Raw genomic sequence first — 24,333 nt, 5'->3', positions numbered from 1 at the left:
GCCTCCTTCCCCAGCACGTGGCCTCTCTCTGAACTACAGAAGCCTTTTGTGTTTTAGTTCAAGCGTTCCACCTCTCAGACACAGAAGAAAAATCTGTTGCCCACTCTTGATCCAATCCTTGCTTGCTCTGTTGGCCACTATTTCTGCCCCTTCCCACCTCTAGTATTAGGGCCAGCCCAATAACAGACCTCCAAACTGATATGCTATCAACAGTTTACCAGCAGCCTTTGAAAACTCTATTTGTAGTTACCTGATTTCCAACTGCAAATTGGAACTGTGTCTCATTCTGCTCTGTATACAGGATTACCAGTAGAAATGACAAGAAAGAAATGACATTAGAGTTCAGACTGGAGATGATCTACATATGAATGTAAGAAATATATGAAGGTTCGATTTTAGAGAGTTCACATTTAATCAATGTTTTTGGAGATAAAACAGAAATGCTGAATGGCTTTCATCAGTTCCTTATGAACAAACCTGCAGAAATTGACATTAGCAACCATTCCAGAAAAAAGGAAACACATCCCTTTAAAGACTAGTGAAAGTGAACTGATTAGCCTTCCTTAAAGAGCATCCTAGAAGAGTACTATGTTCATTTTACAATGGTGCGAGAGGGTGCCTGCCCGTCAATTTCCTGTACTTTTCGCAACCTGGTAGGAATGATTCCATTTTCCCCCTTACATGTCAGGTACAAAAGGCAATGGCTCCTCAGCTCCTCTGGCCAGAAGCAATCCCCTAGGCCCAGAGTGCCAAGCTTGTTCAGGGGGCGCGTGCACACTGGGACGGTCATGAGTCTGGCGGGCGCTGACCTCGCGTGTGCAGGACCACGTGCCCGGGCGCCCCCACGTGCTGTCCTTGCGCCGCGAAGCCAACTGTCAGCTGAGTCCTGCGGGCCTCCATCCGTGGAACGTCGGAACATTGGACCTTCGGAACGTAGGAAACTGAACAGTGCGCCCGCCGCACCGTCGCCATGGGACAGTACCTGGGCAGAGCCTGGGCCTGACCATCACCCGTGGCCGGGCCAAGCTGCAGCTCTGAGTCCGCTTGCGACCGATCCCCGCGGTCCCACCCAGCCGGACCCGCATCAGAGCCCAGAGGGATGAGGCCCCCGACGCCCAGAGGCGCTGGCTCCGCAGGCCACCTGGCCCCCGACCCGCAAGACCGCCGCGGGGCGAGCCCTTCCCGGCCGGCGCAGGGCTCTGGTTGGGAGCTGGCGCTGCTCCGCCCGCCGCCCCAGCGCACGCGGAGCCATGACGCCCTGCGAGTCCCCCAGCTGGGGACAGAGGCAGCCACTCCAGCGGCCCGCCCGCCAACCGGTAGCTGCGCCAGGCCAAGGACACCGAGCTGAGGGCCCGCACCCTGCACCCGGGCACTAAAAGGAGCCTCAGCGGACCTCCCTGCCTCGAAGGCCACGATACCAAGGGTCGGCGGCTGAACCCGGAGCCTTCAGGTCTGCGTGGACAGATGTACGGGTACCTGCCTGCGCATCCAGCCCCTGGCCTCTGGGAAGCCTCTGCTCCGGGCGCTGAGGAGCCCCTGCTGACACCACGACCACCGCCTGACCCCTGCCCACCCTCCTTTCCCTCCCCACCCCAGGAAGGCGACTCCCCTTTACTCACCTTGCCCTTATCTGAAATAACAACAGGAGGCAGTTTTCTGTTATACAGTTTGTCCGTGTCTTTTTGGATAGAGTCACAGAGCGGGATCTCATCCACACCACGGTCTCTCCCCGAGGCCCTGGGAATGCCTGGGGTCAGATAACAGCATTTGGCTGGCTTTCGTCCTCTGCACTGTAGGGGTGTAGCAGAATCCCTGGCCTCCCTGCTCTAGGTGTGGGTGGCATACCCCCATTGTGAAAATAAATATCTGCAGTCACTGCCAAATATTCCTGGGGTGCCGGGTGGGGGGGCGGAGGTGGGAGTATCTGTCAAAAAAAAAAAATCACCCCGGTGGAGAAACACTGAGGGACAGTGCCCTCTACTGGCAGAAACAGTCACACTCGGGCTCCGAAAATGGGTTGTGGGGGGATTTAGCGCACATCAAGATACAAAGTTGAGCACTGTGAAGTGCTGTATGCTTGCCAAAAACATTACCCCCATTGAGAAGAATGTTCTGGGTGTGAATTATTCACGGTTTTGCGTTATCGATAACCAACCAGATCTTGTAACCATAAAAAAAATGATCTGCGTATTTACCCTCTTCAGGCTGGGAAACATTAAAAAGTTAAACAATATCACACGCTGTAAAGACAGAGAACGAGAGTCCCAGGCAGTGCTGCGGTGTCGGGGGGCAGCCATCCGAGAGCAGCACTGGGGAGTGTTCCCTGGAACAAAGCGTGGCTTCCAGAAACTCACGGCGCTTGCACACACACACAGATCGGTGAGGCTGCGGGCAGCACTCTGTTAGAGCAGCGAGTTGGAGCAGCCTGTACACCCACCAGTAGTGGACTGCATGAAGTAGACGCGGTACGTGCTGTCAAGGGAATACTAGTCCACAGATTAAAGGGAACAAATAGGCCAATGGGCTCCTGGGCTACTGGGCCAGAGAATTTTATGTGGGGGGTGGATGCCCTGTGCACTGGAGACTTGGAGCATCAAACCTGGCCTCTCTCGGCCACATGCATTAGGACCACCTCTGGCAGTGACAATCAGCATTGTCTGCAGGTGCTCCCAAATATCCCGTGAAGGACACAATGACCTGCTGTGGCAAACTACTGAACTACAGCTACACATGTGTTACAGAATGATATATATCTCAACACATACTATCAAAGGGAAAAGATGGAGTATTACGTGCAGCACATGCCATATGCACAATTTAGACAAGTACAAAGCCATATTGCTAGCATACTAGAGGAGGCCAGAAACCAGCTAAGAGGTCATTTGGCCACTTTGCCTGTGTTGTTCTTACCAGCTCAAGCTTCTTTAAATACTATTCAAGCATGGATTTGATGGTATTTCCCTTTAGAGAGTCAGAGAATACACTACAAACAAAGCAAAGTCCCTCCTCCCAGAGATCTTGCTTTCTAAGGGGGCGGAGATAGAAGATACAAGTAAATAAATGTGCACACTGGCAGGTGGAGAGAAGGGCTATAAAGAAAAGCAGCAAGAGGGATGCACACACCACCTTCAGCACAGCTGAGGCCCCAAATGCTTTCCTGGCCCCCTTGCCACGGAATTACGCTATGAATTCTAGTTCTCTTTTTGGTGTTTCCATTGGGCTGCAACTTATGCTTTGCTGTAATACCTCAGCAAATAAAACGAAAACATTTTGTCTAGTTACAAATAAAGATTTCCCAAAAGACTCAAATTGTTGCTAAAACATTAAAGCAAAGACTTTCAGTAGAGGCACTTACTATTAGATACAAAAACTCCTGAACTGAAACTCTAAAAAGTCAAGCTTTTACTTTGAAGTTGACTACCTGCCTTTTGCTAGACTTGAAGCAAGGCATTTCAGTCTACATGAGTTACTCGAAAGGACTTGAGAGCTCTGTGCGGCAGGGAGGGCACTCTGGTTGCCATTTTGCTGAGGAAATGCCTTGTTACACGGGACTGGCTTGAGCCTTCAACCACTACGATTACCAGTCATCCCTACCCTCTAAATGCCATGAAACTTGCAGTCACAGATGAAACCCCAAAGCACACATTTACACACACTGCCTGTGCTATGTGGATGGGGTCGGTATCACAGCCAAGTGAGAAACACAACTCTCTTCAAAAGTATCAAGCTCAAAATCACAAAGGCAAATGAAGGTCACAAAAATCAAAGGAAATGGAGAAACTGTCACACACGGGATCAGACTAAAGAGGAGTAAACTCGGGACCAAAGGGTATTCGTTTTAACAAATGGAAATCTGAATAATTCCATAGCTTAATGATATTGAACCAAGGTTAATTTCTTACTTTTGATACATGTGTCATGGTAATTTAACATGATAACACTAGGGAAACTGGTCAAGTGTCTAGAGCAGAGTTTCTCAACTGCAGCACTATTTACACTATAGGCTGGTTAACCTTGCACTCAAAAAATGCCAGCCATCCAAATGTAATTGCAGAGAAATATTTTGTTCAGAGACAGGCAGTTGGACTAGTAAAGAGTGAACCACTTCCTAAAGCAGACAGGCTGTGGGGAGAGTTCCCCCTGCTTCTGGAGACAGCTGCAAGGCAAAGGCTGTAGATGGAGACACGCACATCGGCCTGGGCTTTCTCTGTGTTTGGATGATACATTGAGAAATGAACTGATGTCCTGACTCCACCAATAGTGAGAATCCGAGTCTCAACACAAGGTTTATCCCAGGCAGTAGGGAGCTACTTCGGTGGCCATTTGCACCATAACCCCCCCATGGGTGTATCTCCCCATGGGACTAAGGTGGAACAAGTGGAGAGACTGGTGGGGGGGCACTGTTTTCTTCTGTGCACTGTAGTCCAATAGAAAGGCCCCTGGTTCAACAGCCAGGACATTAAGCATGCTTTATTCACCAAGAACAAAGGTTTCCTGAGACCTAACACTGATTAGCCAATATGGTTAGGAAGAGAGTTCCTACTACAGGGACATTTAGTTCCATGACCTTGCCCATAAATGCCACGTGCTAAGTGAACCCTTAAAGACCAAGGTCACAGTGTCTTGAGCCCACCAGAAGATTGCAAACCAAAGTAGAAGCAGGTAACTCCTGAGATGCCAGAATGTCAAACTCTTTTTAAGATTAAAAATCCTGCACTTTTAAAACTAGCATCTCAGTTTTATTTAATATCACTCACTAATTTTGTAGAAGTTGTGCGTTTTTAATGAAATGTGATCCTTCATGCTTAAATTGGAATGAACTTGGCATATCTAAGTAATAAACAATTTCAAGAGGTTTATAAAAATTATCCCAATATCTTCAGATTTATAAGCGAGGTAACAAACTGATTCTACTCTCTTGTATGCTATCATTAGGTAAAGATACATATGGGGATAAAAGATTTTTCCCTCTGTGCAATTCTGTTGTATGTTAACCTAGTGGTTCACAATCAGGGCAATTTTGTCCCCCAGAGAACATTTGGAAATAATCTGGGGGCATTTTATTACAACTGTAGGGGGCAGGCATAGGGGTCCCATGGCATGGAATAGATTGATAGGCAGAGATGAGGGAGGCAGCTAAACATCTTGCAGCACACAGGACAGCCCCTTACAACAAAGAGTTATCCAACCCCAAATGTCAGTAGTGCTGAGGCTGAAGACCCCTGCTCTAACCTAATGGTGCCACCTCCCTTGTGCAGGTGCTTTTAGGCAATGGACCATGCGTTTCTTCCCAGTTTCCCCATACCCAAAACAGCAACTTTGGATCTAGTACAGTGGAGACAATTATTTGGCACTGACACCTTGATAAATTGGCATCAGTAATTACGTGTAAAAATAAGTAAGTCAGATGTCATATTCTGAGGCAAACCTCCTAGCTGTGTGTGTCGTGGTTTTCTCTTTAAATGTTGAGGTACCGACGGTCAGGTTAATTCTCAACTGCTGCACAGAAGCTTCTTCTTAGATGTGCACAGTGGACTGTGAGGAGTTCTCAACTTGGACACATCACACTTAGACTGAAAAGAACAGTTTGCTTTTATCTTTTCACAGTGCTGGTGCAAATGAGATTTTATTTTGACTTGAGCCTTTCCTCTTTTAAAACTTTTTTCCGTTTTGGTGACTGTAGCATTTTGATATACTCTAATGAAGGATTCCCCCACCCTTGCCTTATTATCATCAATGCCTAACTTGTCAATTTTGTTCTCCTTTCTCTGTTTTCCTTTATTACCCTGTTTCTTCTTATTTGGGGTTGTTTCCATTAACACAAATGATAAGTAAGAAGAAAGGACCAGTTAAAGCCTTAAATAATGTTTCTCTAAAGATTACCATTTCATAAACTTGTGGGATACTGGTGAAATGATAGATCAGTCTGTTGCAGAAAACTGGTCTTTGTCACCATAGTCAAATCACAAAACACAATGACAAGGTTTTGAGGAAAGGAAAGGAATAGTTTATTATTCAGCCAGCAAATGAGGGAGTGGCAAGCTCGTGCCTTAAAAGCCTTAAAACCACTGTCCCCCTGAAGCACAAGCAGTTGGGGCTTTTAGAGGGAGGTCGAGGGAGAGAGGCTGTGCTGTTCACAGACACAGAAAGTAGTAAATAGTAAGGATGTAAGCTGACAGTCTTGAACCAGTTCAATTGCTTTTTGCACCTCTTATCAGTTACTCATCAGTACGCTGGGACAGGATGGCTTGGGTTCTGCAAAATCTGTATTCTGCATTCTCTCTGGTCCTGACACTCAGAAAACAGGTAGAACAAAGAGAAACTGCCACCTGTTAATAATTACAAAGTTCTGGGGGAGAGTGGAGTTCATTTTCAAGTTAATATTAGAATTAAATTTTAAATCCCAAAGATTTAATTCAGTTTTCCTCTGTTACAAGTCTAATATATATTATATGTAATTTTTTATGAAGATTCTGTAAGTTTATACTCTTTCATTAGCTCTGTATTCTGAATTTACCATTACACTAAGTTCATTTATCTTAAGATGACTAAGAGAAAGTAGAATAACCAAACCTATGATCCTTATTTCTAAGTAAATCCAAGTTAGTATCATTGTTGCGGTAACTAATTGATTTATCCTACATCTACTTTATCTGACTTACCTAATCAAAATTTCATTTTCTTTTTCTGTTTAAGTCTTCTGAAAAAATATCTCACTTCAATTTTTTATATAAATTTTGTACTTGAATTTTATAGAAATACCATATGACCCAGTAATTCCACTTCTGGGAATTAACCCAAAGAAAACAAAATCACTAATTTGAAAAGATACTGGCACCTGTATGTTTGTTGCTGCATTATTTATGATAGCCAGGTCATGGAAACAACAAGTGTCCATCAGTGGATCAATGGATAAAGAAAATAGGGTGCATATATGTGGTGGAATATTACTCAGACACAAAAATAGAATGAAATCTTGCCACCTGCAACAATATGGATGAACCTAGAGGGTATTATGCTAAATGAAATAAATGAGAGCAAGAGAAATACAATATATGATTTCACGTATATGTGGAATCAAAAACAAAACAAATGAACAAACAAAACATAGATAGACTCATAAACACAGAGAATAGACTGGTGGTTGCCACAGGGGATGGATTGGGGGCAATGGGTGAAATACATGAAGGGATAAATAGGTATAAACATCCAATTACAACATAAATTAGTCACAGGAATGAAAGTACAGCATAGGAAATATAGTTAATAACACTGTCATATGTTTGAATGTTTGATAGATGGTAACCACACTTACTGTGGTGAATATTTGGTAAAGTATATAATTGTTGAATCACTATGTTTTACACCTGAAACCAATGTAGTTCTGTATATCAATGATATTTCAAAATTTTGAAAAACCTTGCTTGCTATGAAAAAACATGTCATTCTAACTAAACACCATGCTTAGTGAGATGAATTTACATCCCAGTTCAAGCTTCTTATCTCAGCTTGGACAGGTAACTAGTAGTTCAAGTCCTGGCACTGAATGCCACTGCCTTTTCTCATTTTTAGTCTAGTTCCTGGTGTATAAATGGGCAGTCACTGAAGCAGTCCATAAGTGGGATCCAAAGAGGTAAAGGAATCAATGAATGGTGAATATCATTCACTTAGCAGTATTTACAGAGCATCTACAGATGTGCCAAGCACTATGTTAAGTGCTGGGCATATAAAGTTCAACAACCTGGTCAAAGTCCCTGCTCTTATGGAAGTTATAGTCTAGTAAGCAGCCAACGAATAACACCCCCATATATAGATACATGAATAATTTCACACCATGATACACACTGTAAGGTAAATGAAACAGTGTGATATGATGGAGCAGTGGGGCTGCTACTCAAAGTGTCTTTCATGGAATATTAGGTTTGCATCCCCTGAGAGCTTGCTGAAATGCAGACTCTCAGGTCACACCCCAGAACCACTGAGTCAGAGTCTGCACTGTAACACCATTTCCAGCCGACACCTATGCCCTGTACAGATTGACAGGCTGTGAATACAACATCCTATGTGGTTGTCAGGAAAGACATCTCTAAAGAGATAACATTTTAGCTGAGAACCGAAAGATGAGAAAACCCAGCCTTGACTAGGCAGTGGCCCAAACAAAGGAACAGAAAAGGAAAATGTTCTGAGAAAGGAATGGGCAGGGGAAGACCAGTGTGGGTGGGACAGAGTAAGAGAGGAAACTTGAACTCTCTACTGTCAGATATTTGTCAAAATCCCTATACTGAGAAGTACTGATTTGGAGCGACTACACAAAAACCCTGTGTGCCAGACCTGGAGTTCCACAAATCAGAGACACAAATGCAGCCACTCACCCATCCTGCACCCATGACAGTCACTGTTAATCACAGAACCTTTTCCTTCTGGCCTAGACAAAGCTATAAAACTCAACATGGTTTTCCAGGCAGCCACTACAAATAGCTCAAAGTTGACATGTGAGTAAAACCTATTGGCCATCCTAGGGATAGACTGTGAACATGCTACCCTGGATTAATCCAGACCATTGAGGGCTTGTGTAATTGAATGAACAAAGGACTTGATGGTTCATAGGATTGATTTAATGAACTGTGCTTTGTGATTGTGCCAACAGTTTCCATTGAGGGGACCTCTATTTAACTCCTTTTGACACTGATTTCCCACTTATCTCACTATATCATCTATGTAGAAACAAGATTTCTCTCAGGATGAAAATTCAAGAAAACTATTCCGGAAAAAAACACAACAGAAGGTTCTTATGAACACTGGAGAACCTTAAAATGATTGATGTTTCCTCTTTTCCATTGTCACTTATAAGATTTAGGGGAAAATCTTTGGCTTGCCTTGAATAGCTGTTTTGGACCTGATTGGCCTGCATACTTATGTAATAATCTCATCATTGGCTGCATCATTCTTACTTAGGAAGCTCCTCTTTCTCTGGCTCCTTCAACTAATTTTTTAATTAAAGTGTCATTGATATACAGTCTTATGTTGGTTTGAATCATGCAACACAGTGGTTCAACAGTTACCAATATTATTAAATCCTCACCTCCTCTAGTGTGGTCACTATATATCTCACCTAATTCTTTTATCCCAGTAATGTCTACATTTCAGTAAGCTGCCTCAAATCATTTGTGGAAGAAGGTGAGGTAGAACTAACTGTAAAAAAATCAACTTGGTAATTTATACAAGCTGTAATTGTACCAATTGCTGTGAGTTCATTTCTCAGGCAAAAATGACTCACAATTGAGACATTTTATAAATGATGTAGGGTTTCCAGGGTCAGGGTGAGCTTTAATGCAAGCGTTGTGTTAAAATTTGTTTTTGGAGGGCGGAGCCAACATGGCGGCATGAGTAGGACAGTGGGAATCTCCTCCCAAAACATATATATTTTTGAAAATACAATAAATACAACTAATCCTAAAAGAGAGACCAGAAGACACAGGACAACAGCCAGACTACATCCACACATGTGAGAGCCCAGCGCCTGGTGAAAGGGGTAAGATACAACCCGCAGCCCAGCGGGACCCGAGCACACCTCCCCCCAGCTCCTGGCAGGAGGGAGAGGGAGCCCAGAACTGCTAAACACCCAGCCCCAGCCACCCGCACCAGAGCACAGACACAGTGCATGCGTGGAGGGCTGGAAACTAGGGAAATAGGGCAGCAAGACCTGAGCGGGTTCCAAAGCTGATGCCCCAGTGACAAAGAAAAGTGAGTGCTTTTTGAAAGTCTTAAAGGGACAGGAACTTAACAGCTTGACGGAAACAACACAGGTCACAGCCCAGTGGCTGGAAATTACAGGGAAAACCGGGCACACTAACCCCCTGGGCAACAGCTCTGAGACACCTCACAGAGGTAAACAGCCAAACAGCCCCCCCCGTCCATTACCCCTCCGGGCGCTGCGAAAACAGAAACAGCCTAAGGCAAACCACACCCACAGAAACAGAGATCCCTCCATATAGGCCGGGCAAGACACAAAGACCCAGCCTACACGCTATTACCCAACACAAGCCACTAGCGGTCGAAGTTGTCCCAGTAAAGAAAGGCCAGTAGCAAGTGAAATGTTTGGCCCTCCCAGCTGACAGTCAATAGCACCTGTCAACATGAAAAGGCAAAAAAATATGATCCAGACAAGACTAACCCAGACAGCTTCAGCATCTGCTACATCTTCCCCTGAGAAGGAACCTGGGAAGATAGATTTAACCAGTCTTCCTGAAAAATAATTCAAAACAAAAGTCATAACCATGCTGATGGACTTGCAGAGAAATATGCAAGAACTAAGGAAGGAGAATACGGAAATAAAACAAGTTCTGGAAGGACTTCAAAACAGAATGGACGAGATGCAAGAGACCACTAATGGACTAGAAAACAGAGAACAGGAATGCAGAGAAGCTGATGCAGAGAGAGATAAAAGGATCTCCAGGAATGAAAGAATTTTAAGAGCGCTGAGTGACCAAACTAAATGGAACAATATCCGCCTTATAGGGGTACCAGAAGAAGGAGAGAGAGAAAAAGGGATAGAAAGTGTCTTTGAAGAAATAATTGCCAAAATCTTCCCCAAACTAGGGGAAGAAATGGCCTCTCAGACCACAGAGGTACACAGAACTCCCATGACAAGGGATCCAAGGAGGGCAACACCAAGACACATAATAATTAAAATGGCAAAGATCAAAGACAAGGACAAAGTATTAAAGGCAGCTAGAGAGAAAAAAAAGGTTACCTACAAAGGAAACCCCATTAGGCTATCATCAGACTTCTCAACAAAAACCCTACAGGCCAGAAGAGAATGGCATGATATACTTAATGGAATGAAACAGAAGAGCCTCAAACCAAGACTACTGTATCCAGCACGACTATCATTTAAATATGAAGGAGGGATTAAACAATTCCCAGACAAGCAAAAGTTGAGGGAATTTGCCTCCCACAAACCACTTCTACATGGCATCCTACAGGGACTGCTCTAGATGGAAGCACTCCTAAAAAGAGCACAGAACAAAACACCCAACATATGAAGAAGGGAGGAGGAAGAATAGGAAGGGAGAGAAATAAAGAATCATCAGACCGTGTTTATAATAGCTCAACAAGCGAGTTAAGTTAGACAGTAAGATAGTAAAGAAGCTAACCCTGAACCTTTGGTAACCACAAAATTAAAGCCTGCAATGGCAATAATTTCATACCTTTCAATAATCACCCTAAATGTAAATGGACTGAATGCACCAATCAAAAGACACAGAGTAATAGAATGGATAAAAAAGTAAGATCCATCCATATGCTGCTCACAAGAGACTCACCTCAAACCCAAAGACATGCACAGACTTAAAGTCAAGGGATGGAAAAACATATTTCATGCAAACAACAGAGAGAAAAAAGCAGGTGTTGCAATTCTGGTATCAGACAAAACAGACTCCAAAATAAAGAAAGTAACAAAAGACAAAGAAGGACATTACATAATGATAAAGGGCTCAGTCCATCAAGAGGATATAACCATTATAAATATATATGCACCCAATACAGGAGCACCAACATACCTGAAACAAATACTAACAGAACTAAAGGAGGAAATAGAATGCAATGCATTCATTCTAGGAGACTTCAACACACCACTCACTCCAAAGGACAGATACACCAGACAGAAAATAAGTAAGGACACAAAGGCACTGAACAACACAATAGAACAGATGGACCTAATAGACATCTACAGAACTCAACATCCAAAAGCAGCAGGATACACATTCTTCTCAAGTGCACATGGAACATTCTCCAGAATAGACCACATACTAGGCCACAAAAAGAGCCTCAGTAAATTCCAAAAGATTGAAATCCTACCAACCAACTTTTCAGACCACAAAGGCATAAAACTAGAAATAAACTGTACCAAGAAAGCAAAAAGGCTCACAAACACATGGAGGCTTAACAACACGCTCCTAAATAATCAATGGATCAATGACCAAATCAAAATGGAGATCCAGCAATATATGGAAACAAACGACAACAACAACACTAAGCCCCAACATCAGTGGGACACAGCAAAAGCAGTCTTAAGAGGAAAGTATATAGCAATCCAAGCATATTTAAAAAAGGAAGAACAATCCCAAATGAATGGTCTAATGTCACAATTATCGAAATTGGAAAAAGAAGAACAAATGAGGCCTAAGGTCAGCAGAAGGAGGGACATAATAAAGAACAGAGAAGAAATAAATAAAATTGAGAAGAATAAAACAATAGCAAAAATCAATGAAACCAAGAGCTGGTTCTTCGAGAAAATAAACAAAATAGACAAGCCTCTAGCCAGACTTATTAAGAGGAAAAGAGAGTCAACACAAATCAACAGTATCAGAAACGAGAAAGGAAAAATCACAAAGGACCCCACAGAAATACAAAGAATTATTAGAGAATACTATGAAAACCTATATGCTAACACGCTGGGAAACCTAGGAGAAATGGACAACTTCCTAGAAAAATACAACCTTCCAAGACTGACCCAGAAAGAAACAGAAAATCTAAACAGACCAATTACTAGCAACGAAATTGAAGCGGTAATCAAAAAACTACTCAAGAACAAAACCCCCAGGCCAGATGGATTTACCTCAGAATTTTATCAGACATACACGGAAGACATAATACCCATTCTCCTTAAAGTGTTCCAAAAAGTAGAAGAGGAGGGGATACTCCCAAACTCATTCTATGAAGCTAACATCACCCTAATACCAAAACCAGGCAAAGACCCCACCAAAAAAGAAAACTACAGACCAATATCCCTGATGAACGTAGATGCAAAAATACTCAACAAAATATTAGCAAACCGAATTCAAAAATACATCAAAAGGATCATACACCATGACCAAGTGGGATTCATCGCAGGGATGCAAGGATGGTACAACATTCGAAAGTATATCAACATCATCCACCACATCAACAAAAAGAAAGACAAAAACCACATGATCATCTCCATAGATGCTGAAAAAGCATTTGACAAAGTTCAACATCCATTCATGATAAAAACTCTCAGCAAAATGGGAATAGAGGGCAAGTACCTCAACATAATAAAGGCCATCTATGAAAAACCCACAGCCAACATTATACTGAACAGCGAGAAGCTGAAAGCTTTTCCTCTGAGATCGGGAACTAGACAGGGATGCCCACTCTCCCCACTGTTATTTAACATAGTACTGGAGGTCCTAGCCACGGCAATCAGACGAAACAAAAAAATACAAGGAATCCAGATCGGTAAAGAAGAAGTTAAACTGTCACTATTTGCAGATGACATGATACTGTACATAAAAAACCCTAAAGACTCCACCCCAAAACTACTAGAACTGATATCGGAATACAGCAAAGTTGCAGGATACAAAATCAACACACAGAAATCTGTGGCTTTCCTATACACTAACAATGAACCAACAGAAAGAGAAATCAGGAAAACAACTCTATTCACAATTCATCAAATAAAACAAAATACCTAGGAATAAACGTAACCAAAGAAGTGAAAGACTTATACTCTGAAAACTACAAGTCACTCTTAAGAGAAATTAAAGGGGACACTAACAGATGGAAACTCATCCCATGCTCGTGGCTAGGAAGAATTAATATCGTCAAAATGGCCATCCTGCCCAAAGCAATATACAGATTTGATGCAATCCCTATGAAACTACCAGCAACATTCTTCAATGAACTGGAACAAATAATTCAAAAATTCATATGGAAACACCAAAGACCCCGAATAGCCAAAGCAATCCTGAGAAAGAAGAATAAAGTAGGGGGGATCTCACTCCCCAACTTCAAGCTCTACTATAAAGCCATAGTAATCAAGACAATTTGGTACTGGCACAAGAACAGAGCCACAGACCAATGGAACAGACTAGAGAATCCAGACATTAACCCAGACATATATGGTCAATTAATATTTGATAAAGGAGCCATGGACATACAATGGTTAAATGACAGTCTCTTCAACAGATGGTGCTGGCAAAACTGGACAGCTACATGTAGGAGAATGAAACTGGACCATTGTCTACCCCATATACAAAAGTAAACTCAAAATGGATCAAAGCCCAGAATGTAAGTCATGAAACCATTAAACTCTTGGAAGAAAACATAGGCACAAACCTCTTAGACATAAACATGAGTGACCTCTTCTTGAACATATCTCCCCGGGAAGGAGAACAACAGCAAAAATGAACAAGTGGGACTATATTAAGCTGAAAAGCTTCTGTACAGCAAAAGACACCATCAGTAGAACAAAAAGGAACCCTACAGTATGGGAGAATATTTTTTGATTATGACAGATCCTATAAAGGCTTGACGTCCAGAATATATAAAGAGCTCACACGCCTCAACAAACAAAAAACAAATAACCCAATTAAAAAATGGGCAGAGGAACTGAACAGACAGTTTTCCAAAAAAGAAATACAGATGGCCAACAGACACATGAAAAGATGCTCCACATCGCTAATTATCAGAGAAATGCAAATTAAATCTACAATGAGGTATCACCTCACACCAGTAAGGATGGCTGCCATCCAAAAGACAAACAACAACAAATGTTGGCGAGGCTGTGGAGAAAGGGGAACCCTCCTACACTGCTGGTGGGAATGTGAGTTAGTTCAACCACTGTTTAAAGCAGTATGGAGGTTCCTCAAAATGCTCAAAACAGACTTACCATTTGACCCAGGAATTGCACTCCTAGGAATTTACCCTAAGAATGCAGCAATCAAGTATGAGAAAGACCAATGTACCCCTATGTTTATCGCAGCACTATTTACAATTACCAAGAATTGGAAGGAACCTAAATGTCCATCGATAGATGAATGGATAAAGAAGATGTGGTACATATACACAGTGGAATACTACTCCGTCATAAGAAAAGGGCAAATCCTACCATTTGCAGCAACATGGATGGAGCTGGAGAGTATTATGCTCAGTGAAACAAGCCAAGTGGAGAAAGAGAAATACCAAATGATTTCACTCATCTGTGGAGTATAAGAACAAAGGAAAAACTGAAGGAACAAAACAGCAGCAGAATCACAGAACTCAAGAATGGACTAACAGGTACCAAAGGGAAAGGGACTGGGGAGGATGGGTGGGTAGGGAGGGATAAGGGGGGGGAGAAGAAATGGGGTATTAAGATTAGCATGCATGGGGAGGTGGGAGAAAGGGGAGGGCTGTACAACACAGAGAAGACAAGTAGTGATTCTACAACAGTTTGCTACGCTTATGGACAGTGACTGTAAAGGGGTATATAGGGGGTCCTGATATAGGGGTGAGCCTAGTAAACAAAATATTCGTCATGTAAGTGTAGATTAATGATTAAATAAAAAGCAGTTCTTGTGTGGTGACCTCCAATGAGTTCTACACAATGATATAAAGGGCATATAAAAGTGCAGGGAAAGGGTTTGCTTGTGTTTATACAGAGGATCAAAGCCTAATTTGGCTACCCCTAAAATGAACTAAGATATGGTATGAAAAAGAACTTCCAACATCAGCACTCTCGGGAAGACTCATGCCAGAAGATGATCATCAAAAAACCCGAACAAAGATCCATGCACTGCTACAGGTGTAGATGCACTCATCCCACCAATTCCTGGACTTGCCATGGGAATGAAGAAGGAGATATCTAAGCTGGCCTGTGGATACAGTAAAACAACAAATTTGACTGGATCTATACTGTTGGAACTCAACCAAGAATTAGGAGAAGTGCAAATTGTAGCACTCCAAAATCTTACAACTACAGACTATTTACTGTTAAAAGAACATATGGGATGTGAACAGTCCCCAGGAATGGGTTGTTTTAATTTATCTGAATTCTCTCAGACTGTTCAAGTTCAGTTGGACAATATCCACCATATCACAGATAAGTTTTCACAAATGCCTAAGGTGCCTAACTGGTTTTCTTGGTTTCACTGGAGATGGCTGGTAATTACAGGTATGCTTTGGTTACGTAACTGTACTCCTATTATGGTAATGTGTGTGCACAATTTAAGTAGTAGCTTAAAACCTATACATGCTGAAGTTACTCTACAAGAAGATTTGTCAAAGAAATAATCAATCTTCCCAGGTTTTCTGCCGCCTGCTACTTCTACAGCTTTTCTTCTTCCTACCTAATTACAACCCTTAAATAGAATTCGTGCCACATATCAAATTTACCGAGTATCATAATTCTTCCAAGTGGTAAAGATACCTCAAGACAAATGCTGGGCATAGAAGCCACAGGGCATAAATATGCAAAGAAGTAAAAAGCTAACCTTTTCAAACAGTAAGGCTTCCCTCTCACTTACCAACTTCACATTTCCCTGTATGGCCCCGGAAGATGACTGGTTAGCCAGAGACGGGTAAGATTCCTCAAGGGAGGAACAACCTAAGACAGGCACAGTCGCAGGGGGGCCATCAGGTGAGAAAATGGGGATCAACAGAGATGAGGCTTAGAACCTTCCCCACCCCGATTCTGAGAGAAATCTTCTGCATACATGGATGTTTTATGGCCCTTGTCTAGCTTGGATTAACACATAGTCTACAGGCACACACCTGATCATCTACATTTGCTCTCCTACAACACTAAACTATGTTTTCTACCTTTATCTTGCATCTACCTACCACTTCAGCATTTTATTAAAAATAATAATACGAAAGAGAGAAATGTGGTATCCACATATAAATCAAGTATAAAAATCAAATGAGTATTCATATTTCAACTGACTCTTTATAGTTCATAATGCATGAGCAAAACCGAAAGCTTCTGTGATGACTGCCCTTGTAATGTTCACCATGTAACTTATTCACTATGTATGTATTTGTACTCCATGTAAGAACTTGTTCGTTATGCTTCAGAAGATTGTAGACTGACGAAAATTAGGCTTGGGGTGGATTAATGATTGTGCATTGAGCATTGACTCCCCTATACAGAATTTTATTATTGTTAACAACCATTTGATCAATAAATATGAGAGATGCCCTCACACACAAAAAAAACAAAACAAAACAAACAAACAATCAAAAATATATATGTATATACAGACTTCCAATTGTAAAAGAAATAACTAACCGGGATGTAATGTATAGCAAAAGGAATATAGTCAAAATATTGTAGCAGCTTGGTATGGTGATAGCTGGTACCTAGAATTATCATGTATATAAATGTCAAATTACTGTGTTGTACACCTGAAACTAATGTAATACTGTGTGTCAACTACCCTTCAATAAGAAATAATTATCCAGAAAAAAAAAAAAAGAACATATGGGATGTGAACAGTCCCCAGGAATGGACTGTTTTAATTTGTCTGATTTCTCTCAGACTGTTCAAGTTCAGTTCGACAATATCCACCGTATCATAGATAAGTTTTCACAAATGCCTAAGGTGCCTAAAGGTTTCCTTGGTTTCACTGGAGATGGCTGGTAATTACAGATATGCTTTGGTTACGTGACTGTACTCCTATTATGTTAATGTGTGTGCACAATTTAATTAGTAGTTTAAAACCTATACATGCTGAAGTTACTGTACAAGAAGATATGTCAAAGAAATAATCTTCCCATGTTTTCTTCTGCCTGCTACTTCTATAGCTTTTCTTCTTCCTTCCTAACTACAAAACTTAAATAGAATTCATGCCTCATATCGAATTTACCGAGTATCATAATTCTTCCAAGTGGTAAAGACACCTCAAGACAAATGCTGGGCATAGAAGCCACAGGGCATAAATATGCAAAGAAGTAAAAAGCTAACCTTTTCAAACAATAAGGCTTCTCTCTCACTTACCAACTTCACATTTCCCTGTATGGCCCCGGAAGATGACTGGTTAGCTAGAGACGGGTAAGATTCCTCAAGGGAGGAACAACCTAAGACAGGCACAGTCGCAGGGGGGCCATCAGGTGAGAAAAAGGGGGATCAACAGAGGTGAGGCTTAGAACCCACCCCCCCCGTTCTGAGAGAAATCTTCTGCATACGTGGATGTTTTATGGCCCTTGTCTAGCTTGGATTAACACATAGTCTACAGGCACACACCTGATCATCTACATTTGATTAAAAATAATAATACAAAAGAGAGAAATGTGGTATCCACATATAAATCAAGTATAAAAATCAAATGAGTATTCATATTTGAACTGACTGTTTATAGTTCATAATGCATGAGCAAACCCAAAAGCTGCTGTGATGACTGCCCTTGTAATGTTCACCATGTAACTTATTCACTATGTAAGAATTTGTTCTCCATGTAAGAACTTGTTCGTTCTGCTTCAGAAGATTGGAGACTGACGAAAATTAGGCTTGGGTGGATTGATGATTGTGCATTGAGCATCGACCCCCCTATATAGAATTTTATTGTTGTTAACAACCATTTGATCAATAAATATGAGAGATGCCCTCACAATATATATATATACACGCACACTTCCAATTGTGAAATAAATAAGTAACCGGGATGTAATGTATAGCATAAGGAATATAGTCAAAATATTGTAACAACTTGGTATGGTGATAGCTGGTACCTAGAATTATCATGTATATAAATGTTGAATCACTGTGTTGTACACCTGAAACTAATGTAATACTGTGTGTGAACTACCCTTCAATAAAAAATTAAAAAAAAAAAAAAAGAGTGTAATGTAACCATAAGCTTTCTATAAGCATACTCACTGGGACTGGAGTCTTAGGTTTCCCATCGTCCTCCTACTCATACCCTTCAATATCCACATCAGAGACTTCCTCACCCAGACTACCTCGGCCCTGGTGCATCTGAGTAAGGAACACAAATAGCACGTCACTTAGGGAAGTGCCTGTGGGATTTAACCAAGGGCTCTCACCCGGAAGGATGCTCCTCACTGATATCCGAGTCAACCCCACAGTTAGTGGGGGCTGTTTACACAGCTTAAGGCATGTGTACTTTCCCCCATTTGTTCTTTGGAAGTCATGGGTAGGGTAAAAACCCAAAGAACAGGAAGGTCCTTTGTCTCCTCTTACTGTATCACCATAAGAACACTCTTCCTTTCTAACACAAGCTTTCCTTAGCTTGTGTTGGACTCTGGGATAGAAAAACTCTCCAGGGGTTTTTCACTCGCCAGTGGAAACCTGACTGAGAAAAACTGAGAGAGGATTTCTGGCTTCAGATCAGGAATATCTTCTGGTACCTCTAGAAAAGACCAATATTAAAATTTTAATTTTATTTTATACATATTTTTCATTTAGATTACAGCACACATAAGGTAAAGTTGCAGGGCAATTATTTTGAACTGTCTCTGAGTGCAGCTGGTCTCTCTAGTCACCTGTCAGGTTGCTCTGATGCCTCTTACACTTCCCTGAAGTTCTGCTGTGCCTGACTCTGCCCGTGGGGAGAGACAGAAGATGCCAGTCACATGACCTGCTACCATCCTACCTTGAAATTACATTTCTAAGCCTTCGTTCCCAGGGCCAAGGGGCACAACCATCCTTGACACCGGTCATATGTCATCACTGCCATTGTTCCCCACCTCATAGCATACTACCAATCACACAAAGAGAAAAAGAAAATCCTACCTCTGTTACCTGCTTTTCTGGTGTGGCAGTAGGAATATCCAGGACAGGCATACTGCTCTCATCTTGAAATACAGAGGCATCTCGAGACATACTGAGGGATGTGCTGTTATCATACAAATCAGGAGGCTGTGGCATAAATCATACAACTTGGCTTCTACTTAGGAAAGGGAGAAATACAGAGAACTCCCCCTTAAAATGTTCACTGCAGAAAAAGGTCATGCAGAATTATCTGATTTAAAGAGAAAACCTAGTTTGGCACAGGTTTATGTAGACAGGTTTTTGGGAACCTTACAAATGTTGCTCATTCTAGCAGAGAGATGTCTGATGCACATGATCAGAAGCCTGAAGCAGAAAACCATCAAAGCTATGGGACCATTCTATATCCTAACAGCCTTTCTGGTCAATAACCTAGTTTCTTCTAAGCCTTGCCTTATTACTGTTTTTAGGTCCAGGGCTTCAATCAGTGCTATTTTGATTGTTTGGTTTGGAGATCTAATAGGAAATGGGATAAAGGAATTTTGACTCCAACAAGAGCATGGAATGGGTTAATAGCTTATGAACTCTTCAGAGGATGCTATGAGGCAAAATGGTGTGGTGAAAAGCCATGGGCTTTGGAATAAACTGCTCTGGGTTCGAGTCCTGGCTCCATCACTTGCAAGCTGAGTAACCTTAACTAATTACTTACTCTAAACCTTGGTTTCCTCAATTGTAAAACCTACCTCACAAGGTCGTTGGGAGAACTAAGAGAGAGAAGTGTTAAGCCCCTTACCCAGTGCCTAGTATTCAATAAATTATAGACCTCTCCTCTCTTCCCTCTCCTGAAGAGAACAGGGATTTAGCAAAAGGATTACTCAGTGACAGGAGGGCAAGCGGGTCAATAAAGAACAGGCTGGAGAAGTAGAGTTCTCTAAAAAGCTGGCTGAGGGCAGAAATATTATACAGCTATTTAAAAATCATGTTTTTAAAGACTACTCAATGAAATAAAGTGTTCGTAACGTGAAAACAAGACAGAAAGCCATACTGACCATTCCACTTTAAAAATGTGTCTATAAAAGCATGCACATGTGTATATAGTCACACACACTCACATCACGGACTTGAAGGACACACACCAAAATGTTCACAGTGGTTGGTTCTGAGTGGCAGACTTGACTTTAGGTAATTTATTTATTCTTTATATTTCCCAACGAACACATAATTTTGATCAACCAAAAATTCACATACATGATACTTTCTTTCATTTAAAAAGCAAACAAGTGAGGCTCATTGAGAAGAGGGTTTTGGAGAAAGAGAGGCAAGACAATTCAAATCATTACAGAGCAGATAAACTAGCTCTGGAACATAAGAGAAAATCAGGAATGAAAGGCTTTGTGGGGAACTGCAAAGTGAGCAGTTTTAGGTAAGGGGTTAAGTCAAATGAATGACACAATGACAAGCTAGGTGGAAACAGTTGAGTGAAAAATGCATTATTGACTACCACCATTTAGAGCTGTTGGTAAAGTATTACTCTTGTGTTTCTATACAACTAGAGTTGTATAATGCCTGGTCAAACTTCTGCAAACACTCTTTGATTAAATATTTGGGTTAGAAGAGTAGTAATGAGTAAGGACAATCACTCATGTGCATCTTCCTCAGGTTAAGAGGTAATGAATTGGGTTTACTATTTTAAAATGTATATATAAGAGTGAAGGCAACAGTGAGAGGGTAAGCTAGAATGATGCAGCAGCAATCTACACTGCACCCTTCCCAGGAGATCCTCTAACTGCACTAAGCAATAGCTACTGCTCAAGCAGGATTAACAGTTTCCAGATTTTCCTCAGCTCTTTCAGGTAGTGTGGGAAGGGAAGGGAAGAAAAGGGAGATGGCTTTTAGGTTTAAGGCTTTGACTCACCCAACGACTAGGTTTACACTGTCATAGACTAGAGCAAACCACGCACCATGGAGTGGCTCGTCTCTCCTGTTAAATGGTGGCTAAAACCCAGGCTTTAACTTACCAGAAAGGGCCCTGTGGAAGCAGTGGGCCTATTAGACCCCTCAGTAACGTAGGTTTGGGGTGAAAGAGAAAGTAAAAGATATATAGGGAGAGTGCATAAATGAGATACAGACAGCAATAATCCAACGAAGATCACATAGGTCACATTATTAGTTCAGAGTAAAACCTCAGTAGAATGAAAAAAAGTTTTCCAGTGGAAATTAGGAGAATTTTGCATTCAAAGATTTGGTTGAGTCTGAAGGGGCCTCTGAGGACTTTGCAGACAACTTTCATACAGATAAGGAAACATTTACTGAATGTCTACTATGTGCAAGGCAAACAGGCTTATTTAATATTTACAACAATTTTGAGAAATATACTTTAGAGAAAAAGGAAACTGGGTTAGAGAGGTTAACTTAGCGTCTCAGGCTCACAAAGCTAGATAATAGCAGAGCTAAGATCCAAACCCAGGCCTGTTTTATCCAAACTTCATGTGCTTCCCACTTTACCATAGTGCCTCCAATCGAGAAACCAAGTACCAGTTGTATTCTGGTAAGTCCATTCCTTCAAATATGCCAGCCCTCTAAGAGTATAGTATACATGAAATATACTTAGTATATATTCAAGGGTCAGAACAGAAAGACTAAACATTTCTTATTAATCCTGCTTTCTAAATATTTTGACATGGAAATTAAGGAATATTATAAATGTTACCTTTTTGAGGAGAGGGAGCCAATCCAGGAAAATGGGTGACATCTGAGCTACACTAAGATGGGGATGAGTAATCAGGCATCTATAAGGCACAGAAACAAAGTGGCCCACATCTATAACTAAGTCTATACTTAGTTATATAGGCTCTAGGATGTCCTAGAGCCCCAGTTCATGGGCAAGAGGGCTCCAGAGACTCAAAAGGATGCCTCTGGCCATAATGGTCAGGAATCTGGTATTCCTAAATACTGCCTAAACAACAAACACCCCACCCCACTCATTCATTCCATATCTGCCTCTCTTGGATTCAACAAGGCCACCAAGACCGATGGCCCTCACTCACCTTAGCCTTTGAGAAGACAAGAAAGCACACAAAAGGCATATGAAGAGGAAGGACAGAGAAGAAGGGTATCTCGGTCAATACATCTGTTATGCTCCCAACTTCCCAAACCAATAAGAAAACTCTAAGAGGAAGTTCCTAGTCCTCAGACTCACCTGGGATGTGTAAGGGCCTGGAGTCATGGGGTCCAAGCTTTCTAAATCTGCTTCCTCCAAAGCTGCTTCTTTAGCTGTACAAATATCCTTCTCAAGTTGAGCCAAATGCTCATCATACTGAGAAATAAAGAAAATTGGTGAATTCATTCAATGTGTGCTTTAGACCCTGGAGATACAAAAGTAAACAGAGCAGACAAAATTCCCTGTCTTTATGGAGCTGCTATTCTAGTGGCAGAACACATATGAAAATCAAAATAAGTAATTGTACAGCTTGATAGAAACATTTAATGCTAAGGAGGAAAATAAAGCATGGAAAGAAACACGGGATGTGGGGTGAGGGTGGGGGTGGAACGTTACATTTTAAAATTCGACAGGCAGGGAAGGCAGACCTCCTCAGACAAGGCAACAAAGGGATTCCAGAAAGCTGGATTCCAAGGGGACCTCCTCTTAGCACCTACCTCAGTCAATGTCTGGTAACAGATGTTCACAATCTCCTGAGCAGTCTTAGTATACTGACCCTCAGGCCCTACAGATGAAAAAAGGAAATGTTATTAATTTTGTAGACTTCAGTTCCAGAAATTGAGATTCTGCAACCTACAGTAGTTGTCCCATTATCCCAGACCCCAAAAATCATGCTTCAGCTTTAACTTGAACTTCTGCTCTGCTTTTGAAGGTGAAAATTTTCAAACATATACAAAAATAGAGACACTTATATAATGAGCTCTCATGTACCCATCACCCAGCTTCAATGATTACCAATACATGGTCAAGTTTGTTTAATTTATAACTAAACTTTCAGACTGTTCCAAAATTATTTTGAAACAAATTCCAGTATTATTTCATTTCATTCATAAATCAGTATGTGTCTTTAAAGACTCTTAAAAAAATAACTATGATATTATAATGGCAGATACATGTCATTATACATGTCAAAACCCTAAAAATGTGCAACATCAAGAGTGAACCCTAATGGGAACTATGGGCTTTGCGTGATAATGATGTGTCAGTTCAGGTTCATCAACTATAACAAATGTATCACTTCGGTGGGGGATGTTTATAATGAGGGAGGCTACATGTGGAGGGGTCACAGGGTAAATGGGAACTCTGCAGCTTCTGTTCAAGTTTGCTCTAAAGTGCTCTAAAAAATAAAGTCTATATAAAAAAAGAAAAACCAAGCCAACTATGTAACATCTAAAATAATTAACAGTAATTCTTCAATATTATTAAACAGCTAGTCAACATTCAAATTTCTCCAACTGTTTCATAAATGCTTTTCTACATCTCATTTATTTGCATCAAAATCCAAGTAAGGTCCACACACTGCATTTGACTGATGTGCCACTTTAAAGCACACGTACCTATCAGGTAATTCTTAACAAAACCATGTAGCTTGCTCCCATATGGCCTTTGTCACAAGTTGCAAACTGGTGGCCTGCAGGTCAATCCAGTTTTGTTCGGTCCACATAAAAAATCAGTTCAGTTTGTGAAAATGGACTGAGGTGTATACCCCTAATATACACGCTTTTTTTTGGTATGTAAATTACACCTTAATAAAAGGGTTTAAGAAACTTGGCTTCCAATCATAAGGTTTCATATAAATATCCAAAGTCTGGCTTCTCTTAAA

General features: G+C 41.4%; 2 protein-coding genes across 2 annotated transcripts in view; both read right to left on the bottom strand.

Moving 5' to 3' along the window:
* The window catches only part of CA5B (carbonic anhydrase 5B), a 276,577-nt gene that overhangs the window by 83,102 nt on the left and 169,142 nt on the right, over nt 1-24,333 (bottom strand). The gene's annotated exons all lie outside the window — the stretch shown is intronic.
* LOC130681886 (transcription initiation factor TFIID subunit 1-like) overlaps nt 787-24,333 on the bottom strand; it is a 98,571-nt gene continuing 75,024 nt past the window's right edge. Inside the window, 7 exon segments of the mRNA XM_057495601.1 lie at nt 787-1,431; nt 1,620-1,747; nt 2,438-2,486; nt 18,659-18,757; nt 19,544-19,660; nt 22,710-22,826; nt 23,168-23,235. Of these exon segments, the coding sequence (XP_057351584.1) occupies nt 787-1,431; nt 1,620-1,747; nt 2,438-2,486; nt 18,659-18,757; nt 19,544-19,660; nt 22,710-22,826; nt 23,168-23,235 (1,223 nt within the window).

The sequence above is a fragment of the Manis pentadactyla genome, chromosome X, assembly GCF_030020395.1.
Source record: "Manis pentadactyla isolate mManPen7 chromosome X, mManPen7.hap1, whole genome shotgun sequence".
NCBI classification, from domain to species: Eukaryota; Metazoa; Chordata; class Mammalia; order Pholidota; family Manidae; genus Manis; species Manis pentadactyla.
Note: the sequence above shows the minus strand (reverse complement) of the source record. Positions and strands in the feature narration are given on the sequence as shown.